The 23020-nt window shown below is 41.1% G+C and overlaps 2 protein-coding genes across 3 annotated transcripts; both read left to right on the top strand.

Annotated features, from left to right (window-relative positions):
• Positions 1-9146: 9146 nt before the first annotated feature.
• Positions 9147-18349, top strand: LOC134184764 (enoyl-[acyl-carrier-protein] reductase, mitochondrial-like; the record flags this gene model as incomplete). The annotated part of the gene is made up of 6 exons (XM_062652508.1): positions 9147-9325; positions 16714-16816; positions 16879-16952; positions 17015-17075; positions 17920-17989; positions 18064-18349. Coding segments are annotated over 6 exons (654 nt in total), but the record flags the coding sequence as incomplete, so codon positions are not given.
• Positions 18350-18595: 246 nt separating this feature from the next.
• On the top strand, positions 18596-23020 carry LOC134185017 (uncharacterized). 2 transcript variants are annotated; one of them, XM_062652798.1, is made up of 3 exons: positions 18596-18686; positions 18762-18836; positions 22688-23020. In XM_062652798.1, the coding sequence occupies exons 1-3, from the start codon at positions 18621-18623 to the stop codon at positions 22901-22903; spliced, it is 357 nt and encodes a 118-aa protein (XP_062508782.1). In that variant the 5' UTR covers positions 18596-18620; the 3' UTR covers positions 22904-23020. The 2 variants fall into 2 exon arrangements, with proteins under 2 accessions (XP_062508782.1, XP_062508783.1); XM_062652799.1 differs by lacking the exon at positions 22688-23020 and adding an exon at positions 19329-19503.

Raw genomic sequence — 23020 nt, forward strand, 5'->3', positions numbered from 1 at the left:
TGAGAAAGAGACTGGACACATTGACTAGCATGTGGGATTGTCGACATCCGACAGTATTTGCTACTTCTAAGGCATGCAAAGACGTCATCACATCAACTGGCATGCTAATTAACACCAGTGATAACAGTGAGTGCATGCACTGCATTCCAATTGGCAGTCCCTTGGTCTTTCCGTCCACAGAGGCACTCCTGTAACCTTAGCACATGCACACCTCGGGTTAATGATGAAGGTAAACTGTCTTCTCTACCTGCAGGTTTTTATCGGCATGTCTTGGTTATGTTGCTGTTTCTGTTTCTTTTGCTTTTTGAGTACTTCCCCATTAAGGTCTGTTTGTGTCAAATCTTGAAAGCTCTTTGGTTTTCTTCCGAATAACAGCTTGGCTGGAGAGCAGAGCTCTAGCCAGAGAGCCGGCAATGCCAGCGGTAGAGCTCAAACTATGGTTGTGTGCAGCAAATTGATTCGCATGAGAATTTCTTTTCAAAAAAGATTATAGACAAAGGAGAGTGTACGTACCAGGCACCGCTGTTATCACAAACTACTAAATGTTGCATTGGAGATGCCTTGAGACAATGTAATGTACTCTCCATTACATTGACCAGGTAATGTTCTTCTCTTTCTCTGATTCTGTCCTTTCTCCAAAAGCCTTCTTACTATCTCTAATTCTTTCTCTTCCTTTTGCTTTGGTCCTTACTCCCAATGCTTTCTCGTAACTGATGCTGATTACCACCAGCTTGGTAATGGCCACGCACCCCAACTGGTTTGACATTTGATTTGTTACAAACACATCTCCAAGGCTGTTGCTGTTGTCTATCTCTTTGTCGGCTGCAAACTTTCCATTTGATGTCCCCTGAGACGAAGCCTTCATTACTCTAATCACTGCCATGGCTTCCTCCGCTATGCTAAGTAGATCTTCATAGTTATTTGGCTTTCCATTATCTGCCATCCACTTCTGTCTAAATATTTCCTGTCTAATGAAATCACACTGAATACCTGAGATGAATTTTCATAGAACCCTTGATCTAACTGTCGCTGCTTCCTCTTTTACAAATTCATAGCAAATCAGCTCTCTCAATCGTGCCATAAACGAATATAGCTTTTCCCCCTGTTGCTGCTTGCTCCAATCCTCCTGATGTCTCATTCCTCTTTTCCAGTCTGCATATTTACTCATGCACATCATTCATCCAGGACTCACCTGTCATTTCTTCTTGGTTCAACCACGCTTCTGGCTCACATGACAGCTGTAACTGCAGCATCATGGCCTGGTACTCCACGTTGTCCCATTGTCTTATGCCTTTAGCACGATTTACCTGCTCGGTTAACTTAAAACAACTTTTGAAAGCTAACTAGTTTGCTGGCATCATGCCTTCTCCAAATGTCCGCGCTAGTTTCACCTCTCTCCCTTCGTAGGCACCCAAATCAGAGTCACCTCTACTTGCCACACCTCCGTATTTTTTCGCGACATGTACACGCCAAAGAAAACACAACCGCTCCTGTCATCACTGTGATGACCGAGATACCCAATGCCAAACACAAGGCTGCACACTGTGCTGTCAAGTAACTTTAGGCATTCATTGTCAACCATTATAGAGATTCAGCCAACACACGTCACCACAGTGTGGCACAGTGCCTTGCTATAGGGAAAGCTCTGCTTTATATGAGGTTCAGTCCATTGTTGAGTCATACCGTTCTATTCGATTTAGGAGAGCTATGTTTGCCAGAAGTTTGTACTCACAACATGTTTCAACTCTCTGATTTTTGCACTGTTTTCCCACTTAAAACTGTCCTTGTGTAAGCTAGCCCATGTGTCTTTTAGTATTGCGAACTGCACTGCAGTGTTGGTTCTTTGTCTTTACTTGGTTTCAACAGTGCTACTATATCACTCTTAAATTCGATGACAAAACTTCTCTTCATGTCAATCGTTCTGTTCAGTCGTCTTCGTGATAATAACATGCAGTTCAATTTTGCTTTTTGTCTTTGGTGTGTCAACGTATTGTCTCTGAATTACAGTGAGTCCATTCAATCATAAACTTAGCACTATCACTGGATCACTGTCTTGTGAAATATTTGTGTAAGGGTACAGAGGTGTTTACATTTGTTTCCTAATTTCACTGTGCTTTACGTGCATTTTTGATACTTGTCCACAATAATTTCATATCTGCTTGAAGGGTGCACTTTGATGATGTGGTTGTTTGATGTTAAAGGTGCCCGCTCACAATTTATCGTACATGTGCAGACACATCCATGCAAACTTGAAAACATGCCACGTTTTCAAGTTGTGTCATAACGAAGCAGAGCAAGTGAACATCTTAGGGTGCACCATGTTCTATGACATACAGCCGTTATTCTTAGTACAAAGAGAAATGCAAATCGCGTTCTTGTCTGCCACGGCATTTTCGCTCCTCGTACTTGACATTTCGAGAAAGCTAACGACAAGTGGGTTCTTTATCTACACATTTACCATCTGCCATCTACCATCTTGAAATAGCTTGCTGTTGAACGACAAAGCACTTTATCAATTGCTTTCTTGTTGCACGTGACTCGGAAATGGGTGGAAACCAGAGCATTATTGTACCAACGTGATGACATTCGAAACTCAGAGCATGAAAGTAGTCGTGGAGAGGTGCTGGATGCCGTCGACAATGCAGATCGTGCATCTATCGTTCATGATAGCTAGTAGCCTCGAAAGTTTCAGACCCATTTTCGGGTCACGTGCAACAAGAAAAAAGATTGAGAAATTGCTTTGCTGTTTAACAGCAAGCTATCTCAAACTGGTAAATGGTAAATGTGTGGATAGAGGCACGATTTCAAGTTTGCGTAGGTGTGTCTGCATGTGCGCATGAAAAGGTGGTAACATTTATGTCTCAAACTTAGGTTGTAATGTGTTTGTCTCTGCATTATCAGGCAAATTAGGTTGTTCTTGTTGCCATAGGCCTTATGCGCATTCGTAAAATTTAAATCAACGACTATAAAATGCTGCAGTTGGACCAAAAATGCATTTAGCGTGCTTATTGTGTGTCATATATTAAACATGTAATAGACCATGTAAACTGATCTACCAGTAGGTTGTTTGGTAGATTGCTCACTTTGTGTTGTATTGCGTGAATTGGGTAGATGTGTTTTGACGTTTAGCTTGCATCTAGTTAGTTCAGAATGCACTGTCATTTCCAGTGTTGACTAGAATCCATTGGTGAGATCACACGAGTTTGTTTAGACAGGTGTTTTATAGAGACAGGGGTGTCTAAGTTGTTGCCATGTCACCAAGATTAGCGACAGACTCTTCATTTTGGCGACAAAGATGTGAATTTTAAGGCAGCGGACCTATAAAACTTGAAGGGGCTCAGGTAGACCTTTGGGCGGCAGGCACCTGTTGCCACTGGACTTCTGACTCCAGTACTGTAGTAGTCTTGGCATGGCTAGACCTTCTGAGAACGGTCTGGTTACATCAGCAAAAATATTCCAGTAGAGTAGTACTTATTTAGCGCAATGGGTTTTTACGTGAGGTACGAGTTAATTGACGGACATGTTGCACACTATTATTTTATTCGTCCAGAAGCCGTGCAGTTTCCTGTACGTGTTTGTGCTAAAAGTAAGGTGTCGGCACATGCATTCAGTACAGTAGCTGAGCTAAATTAGATTAGTGAATGTGAGAGAGGTTTCAGGACACTAACTCATCTAAGAAATGAACTTTGTAGTGTATGCATGGTTGGTGGTCTTGAAGAGAGATCTGTTTATGAGTTTCCTTTGTGAACTTTGTGTAGGTATTTGAAAGATATCCAAATAGAGGGTCATAAGGGGTCATCCATAATTGTCAACATTTACTCAAGTGGACAAAGCCAGGGCTCGAAAAATCCGGTCGCCAAGTCACCATATGGCGACAACTTCTAGATGGCTGGTGACTAAACGAACAGTGTGGTCGCCAATTTGGCGACTAGAAATAATTGTACTTTCTAGTCTTTAGTGGCAGCGGCTCTTGGATGCGAACCACGTTCTCATCAGATGTTTTGTGTTACATGTCCTCTTTCTACATTTACCATTTAGTGGCACCCTGCGACGTTGCCACCTACTTAGCACCTTCGTACATATCGTGTAACAACGTATCACGTAGCAATCTATTGCGAGTCATTGCCATTCTCTCATCATTTTTACGGACTGATTGGTCTCTGCTATCAGCTCCAGACAAACCCAACTAAAGACCTGCAGGCACGTATAATTTTTCAAACAATTATGGTTACTCCTATCCTTCATATGCTACACCAACAAATCCAAGTCAACAGCATCGATGAGGCGCCATTGCACAGCAGCTTCTCCCGAATGAAACAAGAAATTCACACCGAATCATAGTTGATGGTGATGGCAACTGCCTATTTAGATCTTTTTCTATGCTGTTCAAAGGAAACGAAGAATCTGACCATCTTGAATTGAGACAAATAAAAACTACTAGGCAGATCTTGCAAACAGTGGGCGTAGGAAGTGGCAAAACAAACAGCTTTTTCCCAGCAAGCTGCCTGAGTGTCTTCCTATCAAAAGAACTAGACCAGGTACATCCAGAAGCTCATACGTCTCCTAGTGCTACAAAGAAAGTTTGTTCAGACCAAAATTTCTGCATGTGCAGTTCTGAAATCTAGATGTTGAATGATACCAAGCGCTATTAAAGCGCTACAATAACAAAGTTTATCAGGTGCGTTCCGGAGATTAACACAGCTAGCCATAGGAAACCACGTGGGGTGTGGGGTTTTCCCTTGAGAGTTACTGGATGTACTGTTCTCAGCATATCAGTAGTGGCACTGAGTCATATAGAGAATTTAAAAAGAACGCTCAAAGAATGCTCATGTTGTATTGATGGATTGCCAGGATGTAGATGTGATGACAAACCACATAATCACATTAATTAACATTACAAAACAACACAACCACATTTTTGTTTGGTTGTAGCTATACAGTTAGTTGAAAGTTTCTATAAAATATGAATACTCATGCTATTATGAAGGAGGGTAGTTTGTCTTGTGTTGTTACTGCATTTAACTGTGTTGTACGTGTGTTAGTATGCCCCCAGTGGGAACTGCATTACTGTGTGTGATGCGATAGAAATAAATGTTATTTATTATATTTATATTATTATATTATTATTACATGAAAAGAATCCCAAGTACCATACTGTAGATTGATGTGTTTACTTGCTATCTACAATGTTCATCCAACATTACTGCAAATTCCTAGTTAGATCTTAATTTAATGTCAAACATGATAATCTGGGAAAGGGTTTCAACAGTGATATTAATGACTTGTTTACTTCTGAAATCTCTGACCTAGAAACTAGTGAAAGTTTGGCAACCAACCGTTCCTCTAGGTTGCCAAACTGGCGACCAGATTCAAACACATTTTTCAAACCCTGAAAGCGTACACTAGGGAGAGGGGTAACAGTAGTTGTACGCTTGGGCGGAGCATAAAATGTTGATGATTTCTTTTTGGTTCAGAAGTAGATAGATAGGAAGCGATACTGAAATCAGGATATTACATTTACGCGTACGTGTGTTGTACTATATCTACGTTTGTCTCTGGTTTGTAACTATCCGTCGCAAAGTGTATGACGCGTATAGTGGGACTAAGCATTTGTCGCAGGTGTTTATTAGAGCATACATGCCGTGGGATGGTAGGTATTCTACGATACATACTAAGTAACAGACTTGTCTAAGAAATCTTGTGCTGTTCACAAAATGCCGGCGAACAGGTACCAGCAGTTTCTGAACGCTTTTGTCTTTGCCAGCCCATCTTTGTCCTGCGTGGAAGCTTTGCAGAAAGTGCAATGACAATGGAAGACTGCTGGACAGAACAACTAAATGTGCATATCAATCTTCAAAAGGGCTTCTTATTATTTAGTTATTGTAATACCCAGACCTGCCAATCTAGCTAAATCAAAATGCGTGAGTTTATGGTTTTGACACGCCTACAATAGCATTAATATCAATAAATGTTATATTGTAATAAGTGTTAAATAATATATAATATATAATTATCAAAATTTAAATATTTGCATGCTCCGTTGGAGTAGAAACCATCAATTAATTAATTAATTACAGTACACTTAAATAAGCAAAGTGCAACAAATGTAAAACACAGAACTTGTACGTACTTGTATAGTGATAGGCTACGTATTGTATCTCTATGACCAAAACAAAAAAAGTTCTATTACACTACGCTAAGTACATGCAGCTTACGGTCTGTTAGATATATGCTGGCAGTTTGGTTATACTCTACCACTACGTTAGTGAGACTGTTCAGGACTGGCTTGTTGCTGTTGTTTTCTTTCTTGTCTTGGTGTTCTTATCCTTGCCAAGTCTAGTACTGTCTTGTCTTTACTAGTCTCTTGGTTCTGCTTCTGCTGGTGTTTGACTGTGTGCTGTTTTAGTTGTCTCAGATGTTTTCTGTTGCTGATCAATTTAGTACCTTTTGTTGTCTCAACTTCATATGATCTTGGTCCTATTAGTTTAGTCACTGTTGCCTTTTGCCACTGTTTGCCTTAACCAAATAGTTTAGTCATCACCATTTTTCTGTTATGTACTTACTTCTCAGCTGTTTCACCATTTTGTTGCTGCCTACTCTTAAACTGAAATCTCTCATAGATAATGTTTGTCTTGCCTACGCAGTGTACTTCCATCAATTCTACCACTTTCTCCGTGTTCATCTTGTCTTCTTCAGATTCAATTGGTAGTGCGTTGTAGATTTAATTTCTAGCACTTTCGATCCAATGCAAGATATAAACGTTGCAACTCTGTTCTCATGCGCTTGTTTATTTAGTCTTGAGACTATCTCTATCATAAGAATTCCAGACCTAGCTGTTTCTATTTGTTCCAATTCTGTCCCAGCTAGGTCTCCTGTAACTCTCAGCTTGGGCGGCACGGCATCGGGACAGTTTCTTGCAGCAACACCGTTGATGACATTGCAGCAATTTGTGCTGCTGCTCCTGCTTCCATACTGTCATTCATAGCGGTTTTTTCCGTCTCATGTTCCTCTTTGATTTCACATGAATTCCTAGGCGAGCTCACACTTCTTTAGCTGGGACATTGAGTCCACTCCTAATACTATGAATAGTGGTAGGCCACGTATATATTGTGTCTGTATTTCCATAGTAGTATATATCTACTCATAACCCTTACTGTACTACTGCCTGTTACTAAAATATAAGCCTAGATTAATTAAATATAAGAATGAGGTATATACACTGTTGCGGCTAGTTGGGATGTTCTAGATTGTATTGTTTTGTGGCCTTCTTTGATCGCTTTTCCAGCAATACAACTCCGTAGTAGTCTAGGATAGCCAACCCCTCCCCTTTTCCACTTCCGGACAGTTTGCCTGACCGACTCCTCCCTCTATGTCAATATTGTGACCAAGTGTGTATGAAAGAGCCGGATGGAGAGAGGGGCTGGCACATAGACATTGATATCCGGATATCAAGTAACTTAATTAAGGGTATGGTTACACAGAACAGGCACTCCTACCAATGGTCAGAATGCGGGAGATTTGATGCCAAATGCAGGTAGGCAGGAGAAGGTCCCAAATGCGGGAGAGTTGGCAGCTCTGAATACCATGGTTCTACATTCACATGACCAACGTTTTATGTACAGTTGGGGAGGGGTATGCAGAAAGAGTACGCTTTGTACTCTTCAGTAAATGTCAACAATTATGGATGACCTCTAAAAGTGAATACATTGTTCTGATCACGTGACTTCAACAAAGCCCAGCTTAAAGTGACCAGTTGGTGCCAAAGTCCATTCTGTCGCCAGAACTTAAGAAGTCTTGGACGGCAGTCCTGAAAACCTTTGGCATCCCTGTAGAGATCCATATGTAACTGATGTAGAGTCCTCACTGCCAACCATGATTTAACACAACACGTGTAATCATGGCGTACAACCTGCTTATTAGTGGGCCCTTTTCACAGTCAAGCAGGTAATGCCCTAGGTCCAATGCAGAACAACCTGAGCAAGAACTTTTATGGCTAATTAGTGCTCCCCTACGACTGTATTCGCTGCTGACCTTGATTGTAGGCCATATCCGTGTTTGGTGACCATTGTTCTAGCAAATAGAAAGCTGCATATTCTTACATACAAGTTTAGCTATTATGAGTTTGCGTCTCGTTTTCATGTTTTGCTGGCCACACGCAATGTGACACTCGAAAATGAGACGCTAAACACATTTTGGTTCCTCCGCAGATTTTTGTAGTAGGTATTGGTTTAAATCTTAAGAATGCAGAAGGCTGATTTTCTCAAAGGCATCTTTAATAGATAAGCAATATCTGCTTGCCAATGTTCTTTCATGACAGTTAATAATTATATGATCTGACATTGTACAATGTGGAAACATTAAAGACACTGTCCAGATTACTGCCTCGGAGACTTTGTACAGATGGCTATCCCATGCAAACTTGATTTTGGTAGAACGAAATCAAGTTTCTTTGGAAAAAGAATCACTAGAAAATGAAACTTTGTAAGTAGCATTGATATTGTACATTGTATGTTCTTGTAATAACGGAGATTCTTAGTGTTTTATGTGCTCAGTTTGCAAAGACTCACGTTCAACTACTTTGCTGTGATTTATTTCCAAACATTATATTTTTTAGTATTGGCACAGTAAGGCATGCTGACATTTAGCTGTCTGGAACATACTGCTTTTGTTGCACAACATAAATATTCACGTGATCTAGAAGCAGTCTATGCTAACATAAGCTTGGTCAGTTTGACGAGCTCTGCATACTTTCCTTTACATGCACATCTCACATTCCTCGCAAGAGATCGTGATGTTCACACTTTGGCATTTGGATCCTAATGGGACCTCATCAAACGTACACTGCTTGTTGGGTGCTATTTGTCTGCAGAAGCATTTGATGATAATGACATTGTCTTATCCATAAGCAGTTGGTAATTACAGAAGAACCAGCAAAGAGTGGGATGACAGTATGAGGATGCGCATAATCTGTACTAGTGTCCCTTTAAAGAAAACGGTTGCAAGAGCTATTACATTGTAAAAGATTAAATGGATTAGAGTTCTGATCGAGGTAGTATAGATTATGTTTAGTTAGGAACTATAACTATTTGGTTGAGTTTGGTGTAAAACAATTATATTATATTATTTAAAAATAGATTGTATAAATATATTCTATTAAATCTCATTGTATTAATGCAACAAGCTCTACAGGCTGTATACATGCAAATGTGTACTTGGGTGTAGGTGATGTTGTTATTCAGAACAGTGCCAACAGTGGAGTCGGTCAAGCTGTAATTCAAATTGCTGCTGCTAGGAAGTTGAGGACTATCAACATCATAAGAGACAGGTTTGATGATTTAGTTTAAGTTTATGCCCATATTCCAGCATAGTTGTATTGCAGTGGTGATTTGCTGTAGTCAATTACTAGTCAGTGTAGCAATAATTTTTTAAGCTTTTAGATAATAAAGCTGTTGTATTTTCTTTATGTACGCTATACAATAGTTGCCGGTTACTTGCTCAGCAGCTAATGTAGGTCCAACAGCAGCAAGAGCATTATTAGTGATCTAATATCTAATGTGTCCATGATGGGTTGTATGGTTGGTATAGGCTGATGTTCCGATTTAACACTTAGAGACTGTGTCCACACTAGGTCTACTCTAAACTAGTTTAGAATAAAATTTGTTAGAATCTAAATCTGTTTACATGCGGGCGTTCACATTTGGCTTTCTCACATACAGAACCTGTTAGCAAACTGTCGTGTTCTACGTTGTAGCAACTCTCTCTTTTGTTCCTTGGACTGCCTAAGGCACTATCTTTCCAGAATGTCCCATAAGAGTGTAAATAAGAGCAAGTCTAGAAGTGCACTTGCAACACCCATTGTTATGGGAACGTGCGTTATCATCACGTGATAGTTATGCCTGAACTACCTCTAAACTAGGTTTAGCGAGAGTTGTTTAAGCTGTCAACTAAACATGTTTAGTCGCTAGTGCGAACATGCTCTTAGCTAAAAAGTACTAAATAAGCACGTTTGTTGCCTAACAAAGAAGCTGTTGTTTATAATGCAGTGTTAGCACTAGGGGAGAGAGTGGTGACTTAGCAAGTGTGCTTCTGCTCATTTTATACAAAGGATTAGCATGACATGATAAGATGAGTTGCTACTCTAACTCAAGTAAATTTCGAAGTCACTTAATTTCTTAAATTTTGTAAAGACCAACCGGTTTCCTAAATTTAATCGCTTTCTAAGTTTTCTGGAAACCGAAAATTCTCTACGCTTTCTCCCACTGGTCTCACTGGAGTACGTCAGTTGAGCCTTAATCTTTATTTGCTTTCTTAGATACTACAGCAGACTCATGATTAGCCTAACAATTAGTAACATGGTTTGTGAGAGTTCGTTTACGTGAAAGTTCATTCAGAATTCATAGGAGTGATGCACATGTAGGAGTTGTGCTTCACATTTTTGTAATTCTTGCTGTGGCTACACATCATACTGCCTTCTGGCATGTTTCAAAAATATATTGCTTACAAAAGACACTTTCAATTTCTAAAAAATTTCCTTTTTTGAAATTTACTTGATTTAGAGTATTAAATATGGTAAAGGGGAACTCTCACGGAAAAACAAGTCGCTCTTGAAAAATAGCCTTGCTTTCGAGAAGTTCAACGGTACCTACTCGCTAGCCAAAGTGACTCTGTAAAGGAGAAATCGCATTTCGAATGTTCCCAGACGAAGAAGGTGTGCAAGGCATGACATTACTGGAGGTCGACCTGCGACTCTGTACATCAAATCGCTTGATTGGAGACAACACTTAAACATTCACCTTCACTGTGAATTAGGTGCAGCTTTTTTGTAGCGATGAGAGGAAAACACTGGAGGCATTTGTTATGACTTCTCTTGAGCGTATGTCTGGAACCTCTAGGATACATCGCATCAACTTCTGCTTTGACATGTAGTGCTGTAAAAAGACTGGAACAGGTAGAAAACTATAACACTCTTACATCTGTTATAACCATAACCCTAACCTGCTCACTAGCTTTGCTTTGAAATCTCTCTCAAAGCAATCCGACTGAAAATGATCTACTCTTACTCTGGAATGTGATTCGATCACCTCCCTTTTAGCTTCAAATGCAGAATCCACTCTCTCAACCACGCTCAATTGAATAGAAATCTCAGCAGACTTCTTTCTCCGTTTCCGGCACGCTTAAGACAAACTGTACAAGTCAACGGCATTACTAATGAACGGTAGATATTTCAAATCAGAGTTAGGAAACTTTAGATCGACTTGAAGAGACTTGAATAGCGTTTTTCTCTCATTGCTACGAAACTATACCTACCTCACAGTGAAGATGAATGTTCAAGTGTTGTCTCCAATTAGGCGATTTGATGTAGAAAGTTGCGTCGCACTATTTGAGATTTTCCCAATACAAAACAATCCAGGTTGACCTCCAGTGACGTCATACCTCGCATGCATCGTTGTCTAGGAGCATTTGAAATGCAAGTTTCTCCTTTGCGCAGTCGCTTTGGCAGGCGACTAGGGTACCGTTGCACTTCTCAAAGACAAGGCTATTTTCAAAAGCAAGTTGTTTTTGTGTGCGAGTTCCCCTTTAATGCAGTGGCGTGGGAAGGTGTTTAGGAGCAGGGGCGGCACTATGAATGCTATGGGTATATCTGAAATTGCACGGGCTCATTGCTTGAAAATTAGAAGACAATGGTGAGCAGCACTATCAGAAGTAGATGTTGTGTTCAAGCAAGAGATAGATGATGTATTTAATCAATGTGTTTGGTTCAGAGACCAGCTAAAGGGCAGTGCCACAGAAAAACAACTTACACTTTAAACATAGCTTTTAACAAGAGAACTTGAATGGCGGTAGTTTTACGTCTGTATTTGCCTCTGTTTTTGAACTAAAAATGATTGATTTTTGCAATAAATGACGTCACTGATCTCAAAGTCAACAAAAGGTGTGTCCTCCACCCAAACTAATGAGAAGCATTTAGTGGTAAGTGTGGAAAGTGTACTAGACATCCGTTTGTGTTCTTGACTACCGTCTCTAGAGTCAGACTCATTGATTTCTTTTTCTGGCTCATACATAAAGAGTGAGAGCTCTGTCTCTTACCAGGCATCAGCAGAGTGGCACAAATGAGATCAGCTATGCTATCGCTCTTTGTTCAGGAAACGCCCACCCCATGCACCCAATGCAATGAACTACTAGCATGCATAGGATGTATTGCAAGCAGAATAACCTGCGGCTACAAATTACAACAAGTGCGTTAGCTTATGGCAACTATGCGGCAACTAATGAATTATCTCAATTACAGGAATTTGTCTTAATTGGCTGGTAAGTAGAGGTCTCCAAATGTCACTTAACTTAACTCCAGTCCACAGTCTAGATTCATGCATTGCTGACATTTCTGGATGTGTATGGCTTTTAGCATTTGTCATTTCCAGTAGCTGTTGCTATAGGTTTAGCATCTCACCAGTTGGGATGGTTTCGAGAAGAATTGCTATTCCGTTCTTTGGGTAACATCTTTGTCAGCACTTTTGTGTTCTAAAATTCTTTATGTAGTGATCTCTTTGTCTCACCACTGTAGACTAGTTTGCAATCAGAACAAGAAACTTTATAGACTATGTTTTCTTTTCTTTTGTTCTATTCTTTACATTCACTAGGTGTTGTCTGAGAGTGTTGTTAGACTTGAAAACAGTTCTAATTTGTAATCCACAGCAAATTGTCTGTATTTTTTCACTGACACTCAAGATGTAGGGTAAATAGAGAGTTTGCTGGAAGTTGTCTGGAGTTGAGGCAAGGTCAGTGTTCGTTTTATTGAGTAAGAATCTTGGAAACAAGAGGCTTGAGAAAATTATTGGATTAGAAACTTTTTATGATTTCTCTTTCTTGTTATTTGTAACAATGATGACAGATATTGAGAGCTCTCATTTTTTGGCATTTCACAGCTTTTGTCAATGTGCTGAAGTTACGGTGACACTTGAAATTGAAATACCTGTCAGTGTGAGTTGATTTAACGCTAAATACTCACTCTCCTAATTGTTCAGGTGGTTGTCCTTCAGTTCTTCTCTGGCTTCGTCTAGGTAACTTCTCTGTCTTTGTAATAACTCAGTTATTAAGACAAAGAAAGACAACTTCACAAACAGCCAGAGGACCACGTGACCGGAGGCCCGTATCAACGCAGTATCACTATACTACAATCCCCTTTCCTTAGCTAACGCTAACATCAACAACTACAGCTAACATATCTTATGATTATCTACTAAAACGTGATTACTGGTTCTTACAAATTTAGTCTGTCCGGAGGCTTTCGATGTCTAATGGGATAACGTCTCTCTTCCACTCCAGTAGTGAGGTCTGAATGTGAACTTGTCATCTCCTGTGTTTCGAATGGTATCCCGAGTCCGGTTACATCCGCTGGTTCTGGTTTCACCGCTCTGGTTGAATGGCTTTGTGGCTCTGTTACTAGGGTTTTGGTTGCACCTCAGTCTTCAAATGTCTCTATAACCTCCTCACAACTTGCAGTGGTTTGGTGGTGTGTCCCTGGCGTTTCATTCTGTGGGAATGCCGTGGTGGTGGTAGTAGTTTCATGGCGATTTTGCAACTGGTCCATGTGTTTGTGCCACACTTGACCCGCGACTTGAACATCATAAGACGCTGGGGCTTTTGGTTGACCACTGTTCCAGGTAACCACCCTGGCCCCTGTCTTTTTTTTCGAACAACGAATCTTCCATGTTGAAGCTCCGCTGCAATACTCGCTGATCATGGTTTCATTTTTGTTGTGCTTGCTTCTGCTGTGTGGTCGCACCCAGACTAGGGCTAAGGAGGTATATTCTCGATTTTAGTCGTTTCCCCATGAGTGTTTCTGCGGGAGATATGCTCGTGGTAGAGTGTGTTGTCATCCGGTACTGTAGTAAAAATGTCACTTTTTCAGTGATGGTTTCTTGGGTGATTTTCACCAGCTCTTGTTTATCAGGCTGCACTGCCCTTTCTGCCAGCCCGTTTGTTGCTGGTTGGTAGGGTGCGGAGCATACCTGTCTTATTCCTCTTCTCCGTAAGAGTTTGTTGAATTCACCACTTGTGAAAACGGTACCATTGTCTGATAAAATTGTGTTTGGCAAGCCGTGGGTTGCAAATGACCATCTTAGTCTTTCTATGTTGCTGCTGTAGTTACTGTTTTCATTGGGTACACGTCTAACCATTTGGAGTGTGCATCAATGATGATAAGAAACATGTATCCCTGGTAAGAGTTTAGTCTAGTCAAGTGTCATCTGGCAATGTTGATTTACAAACTGTTGTCTGCCCTGAATGTGTTAAAGGTGTCAGACGCATTAGTGACTTGAAGAGATGCAAATGCATTGCTTAAAGAGAAACCTATACATCAGCAAAAAGGAGCCATTGAATGCCAGACCTGTGAGAAGTACTTTCGAAGCAAAGGAGGTTATGCCGTTACACAAATGCATCAATATGCATGGGAAAACTTTTTTGTGACTTTGCCTTTGTCCCCACTGAAGGCGTACGGTGTTTGTTTAGACGGAAGCAATACAGGTGGAGGAGGCATGCGCTTGTGTGTGTGTGTGTGTGTGTGTGTGTGTGTGTGTGTGTGTGTGTGTGTGTGTGTGTGTGTGTGTGTGTGTGTGTGTGTGTGTGTGTACTCGTGTATCTCCATAACGGCGAGCTGCAGTGCCACCGAATTTTGCTCGCGCAGCCAAAACGACGGAGGTTGAAAGTGAACCTGTCATCGTCTTCCGGACTTCTCCCGCCACAACGCGATATTCTGCTGATGGAACCCGCCTCCCCTTGCACGCAAATATCTCCATAATGGCTTATTGGATGTCCACCTAAGTTAAGCTGCCTCTTCTCGACGTGGGACGGTACGTGCGGAGCGTGTCAATTATTATGGGCGACGTCCATGAAAGCAAGATATTTAGCACTTATCCGGGTCTTAAAAAATTGCCTGTCCTTTGTTTGGCCCTTAGGCGAATTGAATTCCTGTCACGTTTGATACACCTGGCCTTCACAACGCCAGCAACGTCTTCGAAGTAACGACACGACTTTGAACTAAACAGGTCTTTGTTCATGTAGGTTCCGCCTACATGCAATTACATTTTGACCTTTGTCGTCACAATCCAACGACGTCACAAGAGACTTGCTAGAATTCTTGAAAACGACACCGAACACGAGATAAAGTTTTCTCAATGTCTTAGAAACTGTACAATGTGATAGAACCATGCACGGACGAGTTTCCTTCGGCATCTAGAGCAAATGTGCGTCATTGGGAACGTGCACTAAATTTCATGATCTGTGACGTCTAGGCTGATCGAACCCCCTTCCACTCACACACGAATTTCTCTGGAAGGCCAGTCAGATCTCCACCGAATTTAAACTGCCTGTTTCTGAGATCGGATGGTACGCTCCGATTAGTGCCAAGACGTCAAAAAAGACAAGATATTTTTGCATATATCTGGGTCTTTGAATTTTAATTGTTTATAGCGGGATATTAATTAACAATTAATAATGCAATCAGCCCGGGCAAAGAACAGGATATCACTGAAGGGGATATAACTCTCAATGAAATATTTTATGAAATTCTATCCAGCTGCTAATTTGTCAGAACGTCCATATATTGGACATTGCTTATATAGGCCCAATTTGTCAGGAGTAAGTGTCAGTTAAAACTGATGGGAGTTACTGAAGCTTATTTCAGTTTTAGTGCACGTTTGATTTGCACTAGTTTGCGATTTGACACTGAGTTTGACTTTTGGGATTTGCCAACTTTGGTGGCAGGGGACGTGTAGGTGTTATCTGCAATATATTGATATATAGGTATATATATATATATGTATTGAATACCTTATATGAATGTTGCTATGTCATATATATATATATATGCCATAGCAACATTCTGAGTTTGATTATAGCCTCCATGAATTGTTGTTTTTGTAGTTCCTGGGTTTGCCAGATGTTGCTCCTGTTTGTAAGTGCGCTATTTTAACTGCATGGGTATGAATTTCAGTGTCTCCTCCTTTGCCATTGGTGACGAGAATGACGATGACGATAATGATGGCAATGATGCTATTGATTTGTTCTGATGTTCTATTTGCTCTAAATGCTGCGCCTCTGACAGTTCCAGGTGGCATCATGTTTTAAAAACATGGCCGTAGTCTCTGCTTTGTGTGTGGTTTTGCATTCTCTAATTGTTGGAAATACTGTTGTTGATCACGGGGTCCTGGGGGCCAATGCTGCAGAGGTACGATGATTGTTCCAGAATATTTGTCTTGGTTGTCTTCAGTAACAAGTTCTGGTTGTCATGTTTCAAGTAACGTGATCAAGAAATAGCAACACTAACTAGAAATTTAAAGGACATGCCATATTAGGGAGGCAGTGACACTTCTTTTGCGGTTGTTTGTACTTTATCCCATTTTCTAAGTTGCAGACATTTCCAGATGTGAGCAGTCAAGTATGAACGCCTGAGTTTTTGTTGTAAGGGAAGTGCCACAGATTGTCTTATGTAAGTTTAGTGGTGACCTGCTCATTATCATAGGTGGTGGTATTTTTAGCATGGCATGCTATTTTGCAAACAGTATTTAGAAGGCATTGTATAGCATTGTATTCTATTCTCAAGCATGTTTTGCGATTAAGAAATACATTAATTCTGTTTTGCACAGCCTTGATGTTGTACCAGTGTTTTGTCTATCAAAAAATGTAAACTCTAATTGTGATTTGCTGTTTATATAGGCCCAATTTGTCAGAAGTAAGTGATCAGTTAAAACTGATGGGAGCTACTGAAGTTGTTACCGAAGAATTTGCCCAAAGCTATCGAATGAAATCTGTCATTGAGGTTAATTTGTTTTATTTGTTGGCATAGACATGCAGTGTATGTGTAATGGGTTTTTGAACTAGCAAATGGGAGAACCAACTCTTGCTCTGAATGGAGTTGGAGGGAAAAGTTCACTCACTCTACTTAGACTCCTTGCGTGAGCAATCTAAATTGTAAAATGTGGGACTTTGCTGTTGCATACTTAGTATGTTATTGTAGGGATGGAGGAACTATGGTAACATATGGAGGAATGTCACGACAACCAATCACAGTTCCTACAGTAGGTACAAAGTGTGCTGTGTAGGTAATGCTGACTCTCAGCTTACAGTTTTCTGTAGTACAGTATTTATATATGTGCATATTGCTTGCAATGTTACTTTGATTCTTGACAAGCTAACAATATTCTATTTAGTGTGCTGTTCTTGTCTTCATATTTTTAGAATTTGGTACGTCATCCTTAAATAGCAGTAACGAAGTTGTTAGTCTTGCATAGTCTGGATATTAAAAAGGGAGGAGGGACGAGACAAGCAGTTCAAGTTGTCTTCTGATTAGAGACAATCATATTGTTTGGTTGTTCATGCGTGCAGGCTTTGGGGAGGTGTAACTGCACAAAGATATAAATTTGTATGAAATGGAGAAGTCACTCCTAAATTTGTTAATTTAACAGATTTGAAACTTTTTAAAACTCTGTATACCCATATAAAACTATAGTATATACGTATTTCTTGTTTAGAGGTTGTAGTGCTTATTGCTTTGGAGCAGCGCAGCGCTTATGAGGTGCATGGCATCTGTTTGGGGGAAGATGAAACAAGTTGACTTTGTATCGTGTAGGTAGGACAGGTACCCTATTTATTATTAGCTTGTTAAATGAGTGTCACAGCTGTTGCTAAAAATGATAGTAATGTGTCCTAAGCAGAGGGGGCACTTACACTGTACTGCGCTATTTACTGAAGGTGGTGCTTATTACTTTTTCAGATTTTTTAGTCTTGTACAGTGCTGAAACAGTATTTAGAACTGAAGTATGGTAATGCTGTATTACATACACACTCACTATTTTAAATACAAGGCAGTCTTAGGTTACATGTAATTATATACTGTTTGCAAATTATTCTCTTGATATGTAGGGCTCCCTTATCTTTAATGACAAAAGTATTCAAGGCTTTTGGATGACAAGATGGTCTAAATCAAGTACACGTATGGATTCATTCTTTCCATGGTTATGATAGATCTAATTCTTCTTTAGTTATACTGGTGTCTTGTTTTTGTAGAATCAGATCGACAAAAGATGTTGAACTCACTCTACGAGTATATTCGATCTGGCAGTCTAAAGACGGTACTCCATGGGACTTGGAAATTGCAAGATTTTCATGCGGCTGTAACAGAAGCCATGCAACCTTTCCACGCCAAGAAACAAATATTTATCAATGAAACGTAAAGTTACTGAATTAAAGTTTCTTCTGCAATTATCAGAAAGTTAGACTGTGCGTTAGTTGATGACATGAGTGATACATTCTATGAAAAGAATGTAAATAAGTAAACAGCGTGACAACTCAAGGACGTGGGATGTAGGGGCGATCATGACGCACGCGTGCACGAGTTGATTCGCTTGAATTCTCTAGAATTTTTTGTACCTCAACTTGTACATGCTAAAACATTCATGCATTGCTGCGAATTGCACTTACTACACTGTCGATGAGGGCGGGGCAGGGATAAACAGGGTGTCGGTAGGGCGGAAGACTTTCCCTGTATAAATAAACAAATTTGTTCTGCTTCTAATTGACGCATGCGTAGACCCTATATCTGGACCACCATCCAAGGAAATAGAATGCCGTATGCGAACCACAGAAGATGTGTGAAGATTGTAGCATGCAGTTTGAACGGTCTTTTCTGGGTTAGTGGTTTTAGAGATCTTAGACACTGCATACGAATTATGGCTCATTAATATTACCGATGCTTGTATTCGCAGGTAACTGGCACTTTGTTCGTTGGAGTAGCCGCTTGGTCTGTGGCTACAGGATCACAAGTTAGCCTTGTAGATCAGGTGACAGCACTTATTAGTTAGGATATTTCTGATTAGACTGCCAGTGACCGAGTCTACTGACTATTGGTTTGTTGAGTGTTGTTTCTAGTGTAAGCCGTGGAGAATTAATACTCTAACTAGTTTACGGTATCCGTAGGCGCCTCGCGTTCGTGAGTAACACGTCCAACGGAGTTTTCAGACCGTCTACTGAAACGCCGGGTCCTAGCTAGACAATACGTATTTGTTGAAACCCTAGCTAGCTGTCTTGGAAGTAAACATGCAAACTTCCTAGTAGTTTAGATTACGTATATAGGCCTGGTATAGGTAGTCGTCGCTTTGCGATCGTGATCAAGACAATTGAAATGTACAGTCTAGGTATGCACTCAGTTCCGTTGTAACGACAGTGGTATGGTATTTACTGACATAGAAATTGATATCAGCAAACATTGACTATCAACAGTGTTAGATGCAGCACAGTGTAGTAAAGGATTGATCATACTGACGTGTGACTAGTTGACTGTAGGTGGCATTCAACTCCTGAAGATGTTTCTTGGTTGTCATGTACACACAGTTCCTAGCTACAATACAAAAGGATGGGGCAACGAAAGTTCATGAAGCGTTTTTGCCGCCGTTTGGTCACTTGCACGAATCGTTCTTAGACTCATTTGTAGTCGGACACGGAAACGATTTTAAGGTAGGTCCTATCATAAAACTTGGTCGTGGGGAGGAGAAATTTGAGATTTGTGTGTACACACACATATGTATATATATACATGTGTGTGTGTGTGTGTGTGTGTGTGTGTGTGTGTGTGTGTGTGTGTGTGTGTGCGTGTGTGTGCGTGCGTGCATGCGTGTGCATGTGTGTGTGTGTGCGTGTGTGTGTGTGTGTGTGTGTGTGTGTGTGTGTGTGTGTGTGTACTAGTATACATGGCCCGTTCTTCGTACAGGCAAGATACTGTAGTGTAAAGATAGGTCTGTGGACACGTCACGTGCAATCTTTGTTGCGAGGTCCCGGATGTGCTGAATGAATTCGAATCTTGCTCTTTGCGCTTGTTTCGATAGAAATCGACACACTTCCCGTGTAGCGCTTGCTGCAGAAAACGTGTAGTTGGATTAGTTGCAAATGCAATCAGAATTTGGAGAGAAACGAAAGCGCTAGAAGAGTAAGTTTCGTCGGCAACAGATATTCGATTGCTCGAAGCTTTGCGAAGGACGACGACGCGTATGGTGGAGCGACTCCAGTATCCCCCAACCAGTCTCGTGAATGCTAATTCAGTCACGTGTGAGTAATTAAAAAACCACAGGGTTTTTTGATTGACATGGGGGCGCGCCAAGGTAAATGAGGTTTAGCGCTTCGGGGAATTAAAAATTTTAAAATTAAATTTTTAGTAGTGCCCTTGTGTCCTATCTGTCCCGTGGTCTCCCGTGCCTCTCTTCGCGATTCCTGTCCTCGTCTTCCACCTGTGCCTTCCTCTGTTGTGGCTTCCTCTGTGCCTGTGTGCGTGCGTGATCCTTTCCCTGCCCATGCCTATGTTTGTCATGTTTGCCGATCCCATCCAGATTCAATCTCGGCGCCTCTTGGCTCGTTTCGTGGAGTGGCTCCGCTGGTGTCAAGCTATGATGAATCGAGTTAGTAGGTACCGTACTATTCTGGTATTTATGTTTACCAAGGACTCTAGATAAAATAAAAAAACACGCGAACCAGTCGCGTGTAAATTAACAGAAAACACACCAAAACACAAATTGAAACCAAATTAATAACCCAAAATCGAGTACCAGCTTGATCTATAATGTCGTCGGTGGATATACCTGTAAATAAAATAGTAGTTAGTGTATATTGAAGTAGAAGCTGTGTCTAGAGTTTAATTCCTGCGTCGCAATACAAACTATGTAACACCGGCTGGCGACTGATCCTTTCACCGACCGTAGACAGCTAGGAGCGGATGCTACCACCCCTATGAATATATCTTAACTCTTAAGTTGGCAACTCCGGCAAGGGTGGTTCTCAGTATACCGTGGCGAGGTGCTCCCGCCCCACCAGTCGCTTTGCTCCCCCTCGCCTTAGAGCCTCCATTTAAACATGGGCACAGTATAGAAGTTGTACTCGATTACGCGTGCACGTCGGGGAAATACAAAAAAATTGTCAATTTCCTAATAATGCAAGCTAACCTCAGCGACATGCGACAAAAATGTCAGAAAGACATCTTCTCCGCCGAAACGTCGGCGCCACATAAACTCCACCAAATAGGATTGCAGGTGATTATGTGAAACACCGTGGCGAGGAAGTGACCGTTTAGCCTGTAGTCACAGCAATTAGGGTATAGACGAGTCAAACAACTGCATGTGAAATTGCGATTCTGTTTCACATTTACTTGCATCCACGTATTTTCGATGTTTTGCGTGTGTGCTCCTGTGTCAGGGTCGACGAAATTCAATGAGTGATTGACGGTTAAGTGGCAATAGCCTTCTTCTTCCAGGCAGTTGTAAGCTTTCCAGCAATCACTTACCACAGTTGTGGCCGGGAGAACATGATCACGGATTACATCAAGTAAAGTTGTTGACGTGCGGTCTTGTACAACCTAACAATACCCGACTTCTAAGTCAACAACCTAAATTAAATATTGAATACTAAATGTAAGCCACTGTTAATTAATAAGCTAAATGCAATCCTAGATCATCTACCCAAAATCAGCTCCAACTAACAATCACTAAAATAAGAATGTACACATAGAATTGTAGCATGTATCTGGAGAAAGCACCTTTTGCTGTCACGCTCAATTCCTCCAAAAACCCACTGCCTGTCGACAGCGCGCTCATGTTGGTACTTTCGCCGACCGAATTTCGATTCGTCGATCTCCACTACTCTGCCTTCACCACCTAGCTTTTCATCCGCTGTATGCCTTGATAGCACGACAGCACACACCTCTCTACAAAAAGACGACCAGTTGACAGACGTGGTTTGCGAGCGAACACGGGATTCGAGGCGGGCGGTAGCTTGTGGAATCTATAGAGTAGCATACACCTAGATACCGTTCATTCTAGCTAACACACAACACTACAGCAATACCTTGCGAGCCCAAAAGTATGTAAACTCCAAAATCTGACTGATAGTCAGCCTTGAAGACTTGAACCAGGTTCCTCTACGAATGCTGCGCTCCTTGGTGCATGTCTTCTTTTCACAGCGCCACGAAAAGCAGTCTGACGATTTTTTGCCACCCTTACCGTGAGCGCATCTTCATATCACTGCCGCAAGCGTTGCACAGACGCCGGGTAGCGACAAGGCCGTGCTCTTGGCAAAAGTCAACGCACGATTCAGGCGTCTCTAATTTTCGGACTAGGTCACTATGAATCATTCTGGAAAATGACTATAAACGTGTCGCACTTCCCTAATAATCATCTGACTGACCTTGTCAGGTTTCTAGTTAACCGCGGTTTTATAGGTCACGAGACGTCACGTGCAACTTAGGGTTGGGGGGATACTGGAGTCACGCCCGTACGGTCTACACAGGACTGGTGTGGGCGTGTGTTTGAATGAACTGGAATGTGTAGCGTTTGCGTCATCGAGAAATTTTACGCTGGGGTCGACCCCTCGAGAGGGACCCGGTGCATAATATTTTTTATTTTTTTTACGCAAATCTTTGCCTGTGTGTACTGAGTGTGCGTGCCGATTTCGGTTGCGAACGGACGAAAGACGTACCCGCCAAATGAGAACACACACAGACAGACAGACAATTTGAGCTTTATATATATATATATATATATATATATATATATATATATATATATATAGTCGACCTGGAGATGTCTATCATCCAAACTTTTTGTTTGGCCGTTCGGCTTATTTTGATGTAACCGTGTGTAATTCGTTCCAGCAAAGATTTGTGTCGCATTCAGCAAGCAACGCCGGTTTTGCGGCCTTAGAAGGAGAAATTTTAAAGTGTATGAAGTACGACACCCAAGTGTTTTCATCTGGTGCTCTCTTCTTTCCACTTGCAGTTGAATCATTTGGGACATGGACGGATGTCAGCTTGAGTACATTAAAGACTATAGCATCTAAACCTGTTTCTGTTTCATTCTATTCCTTTTAGTCAGTCTTTAAATAATTTGTTGCAGCAATTGTCAGTTAAGTTGTGGTCGTATAATGCACGCATGATTCTGCGTAGATTGTTGTTAGACAATAATGACTGTAATTTTAGTTTATGGGA

Source organism: Corticium candelabrum, chromosome 9 (genome assembly GCF_963422355.1).
Source record: "Corticium candelabrum chromosome 9, ooCorCand1.1, whole genome shotgun sequence".
NCBI lineage: Eukaryota > Metazoa > Porifera > Homoscleromorpha > Homosclerophorida > Plakinidae > Corticium > Corticium candelabrum.

Coding starts and splice junctions, on each gene's coding strand:
- LOC134185017 (XM_062652798.1), top strand. CDS start 18,621: ATGCCGTATGCGAACCACAGAAGATGTGTGAAGATTGTAGCATGCAGT. Junction 18,687..18,761: donor GTTTGAACGGTCTTTTCTGG/GTTAGTGGTTTT, acceptor TTGTATTCGCAG/GTAACTGGCACTTTGTTCGT. Junction 18,837..22,687: donor AAGTTAGCCTTGTAGATCAG/GTGACAGCACTT, acceptor AATTCGTTCCAG/CAAAGATTTGTGTCGCATTC.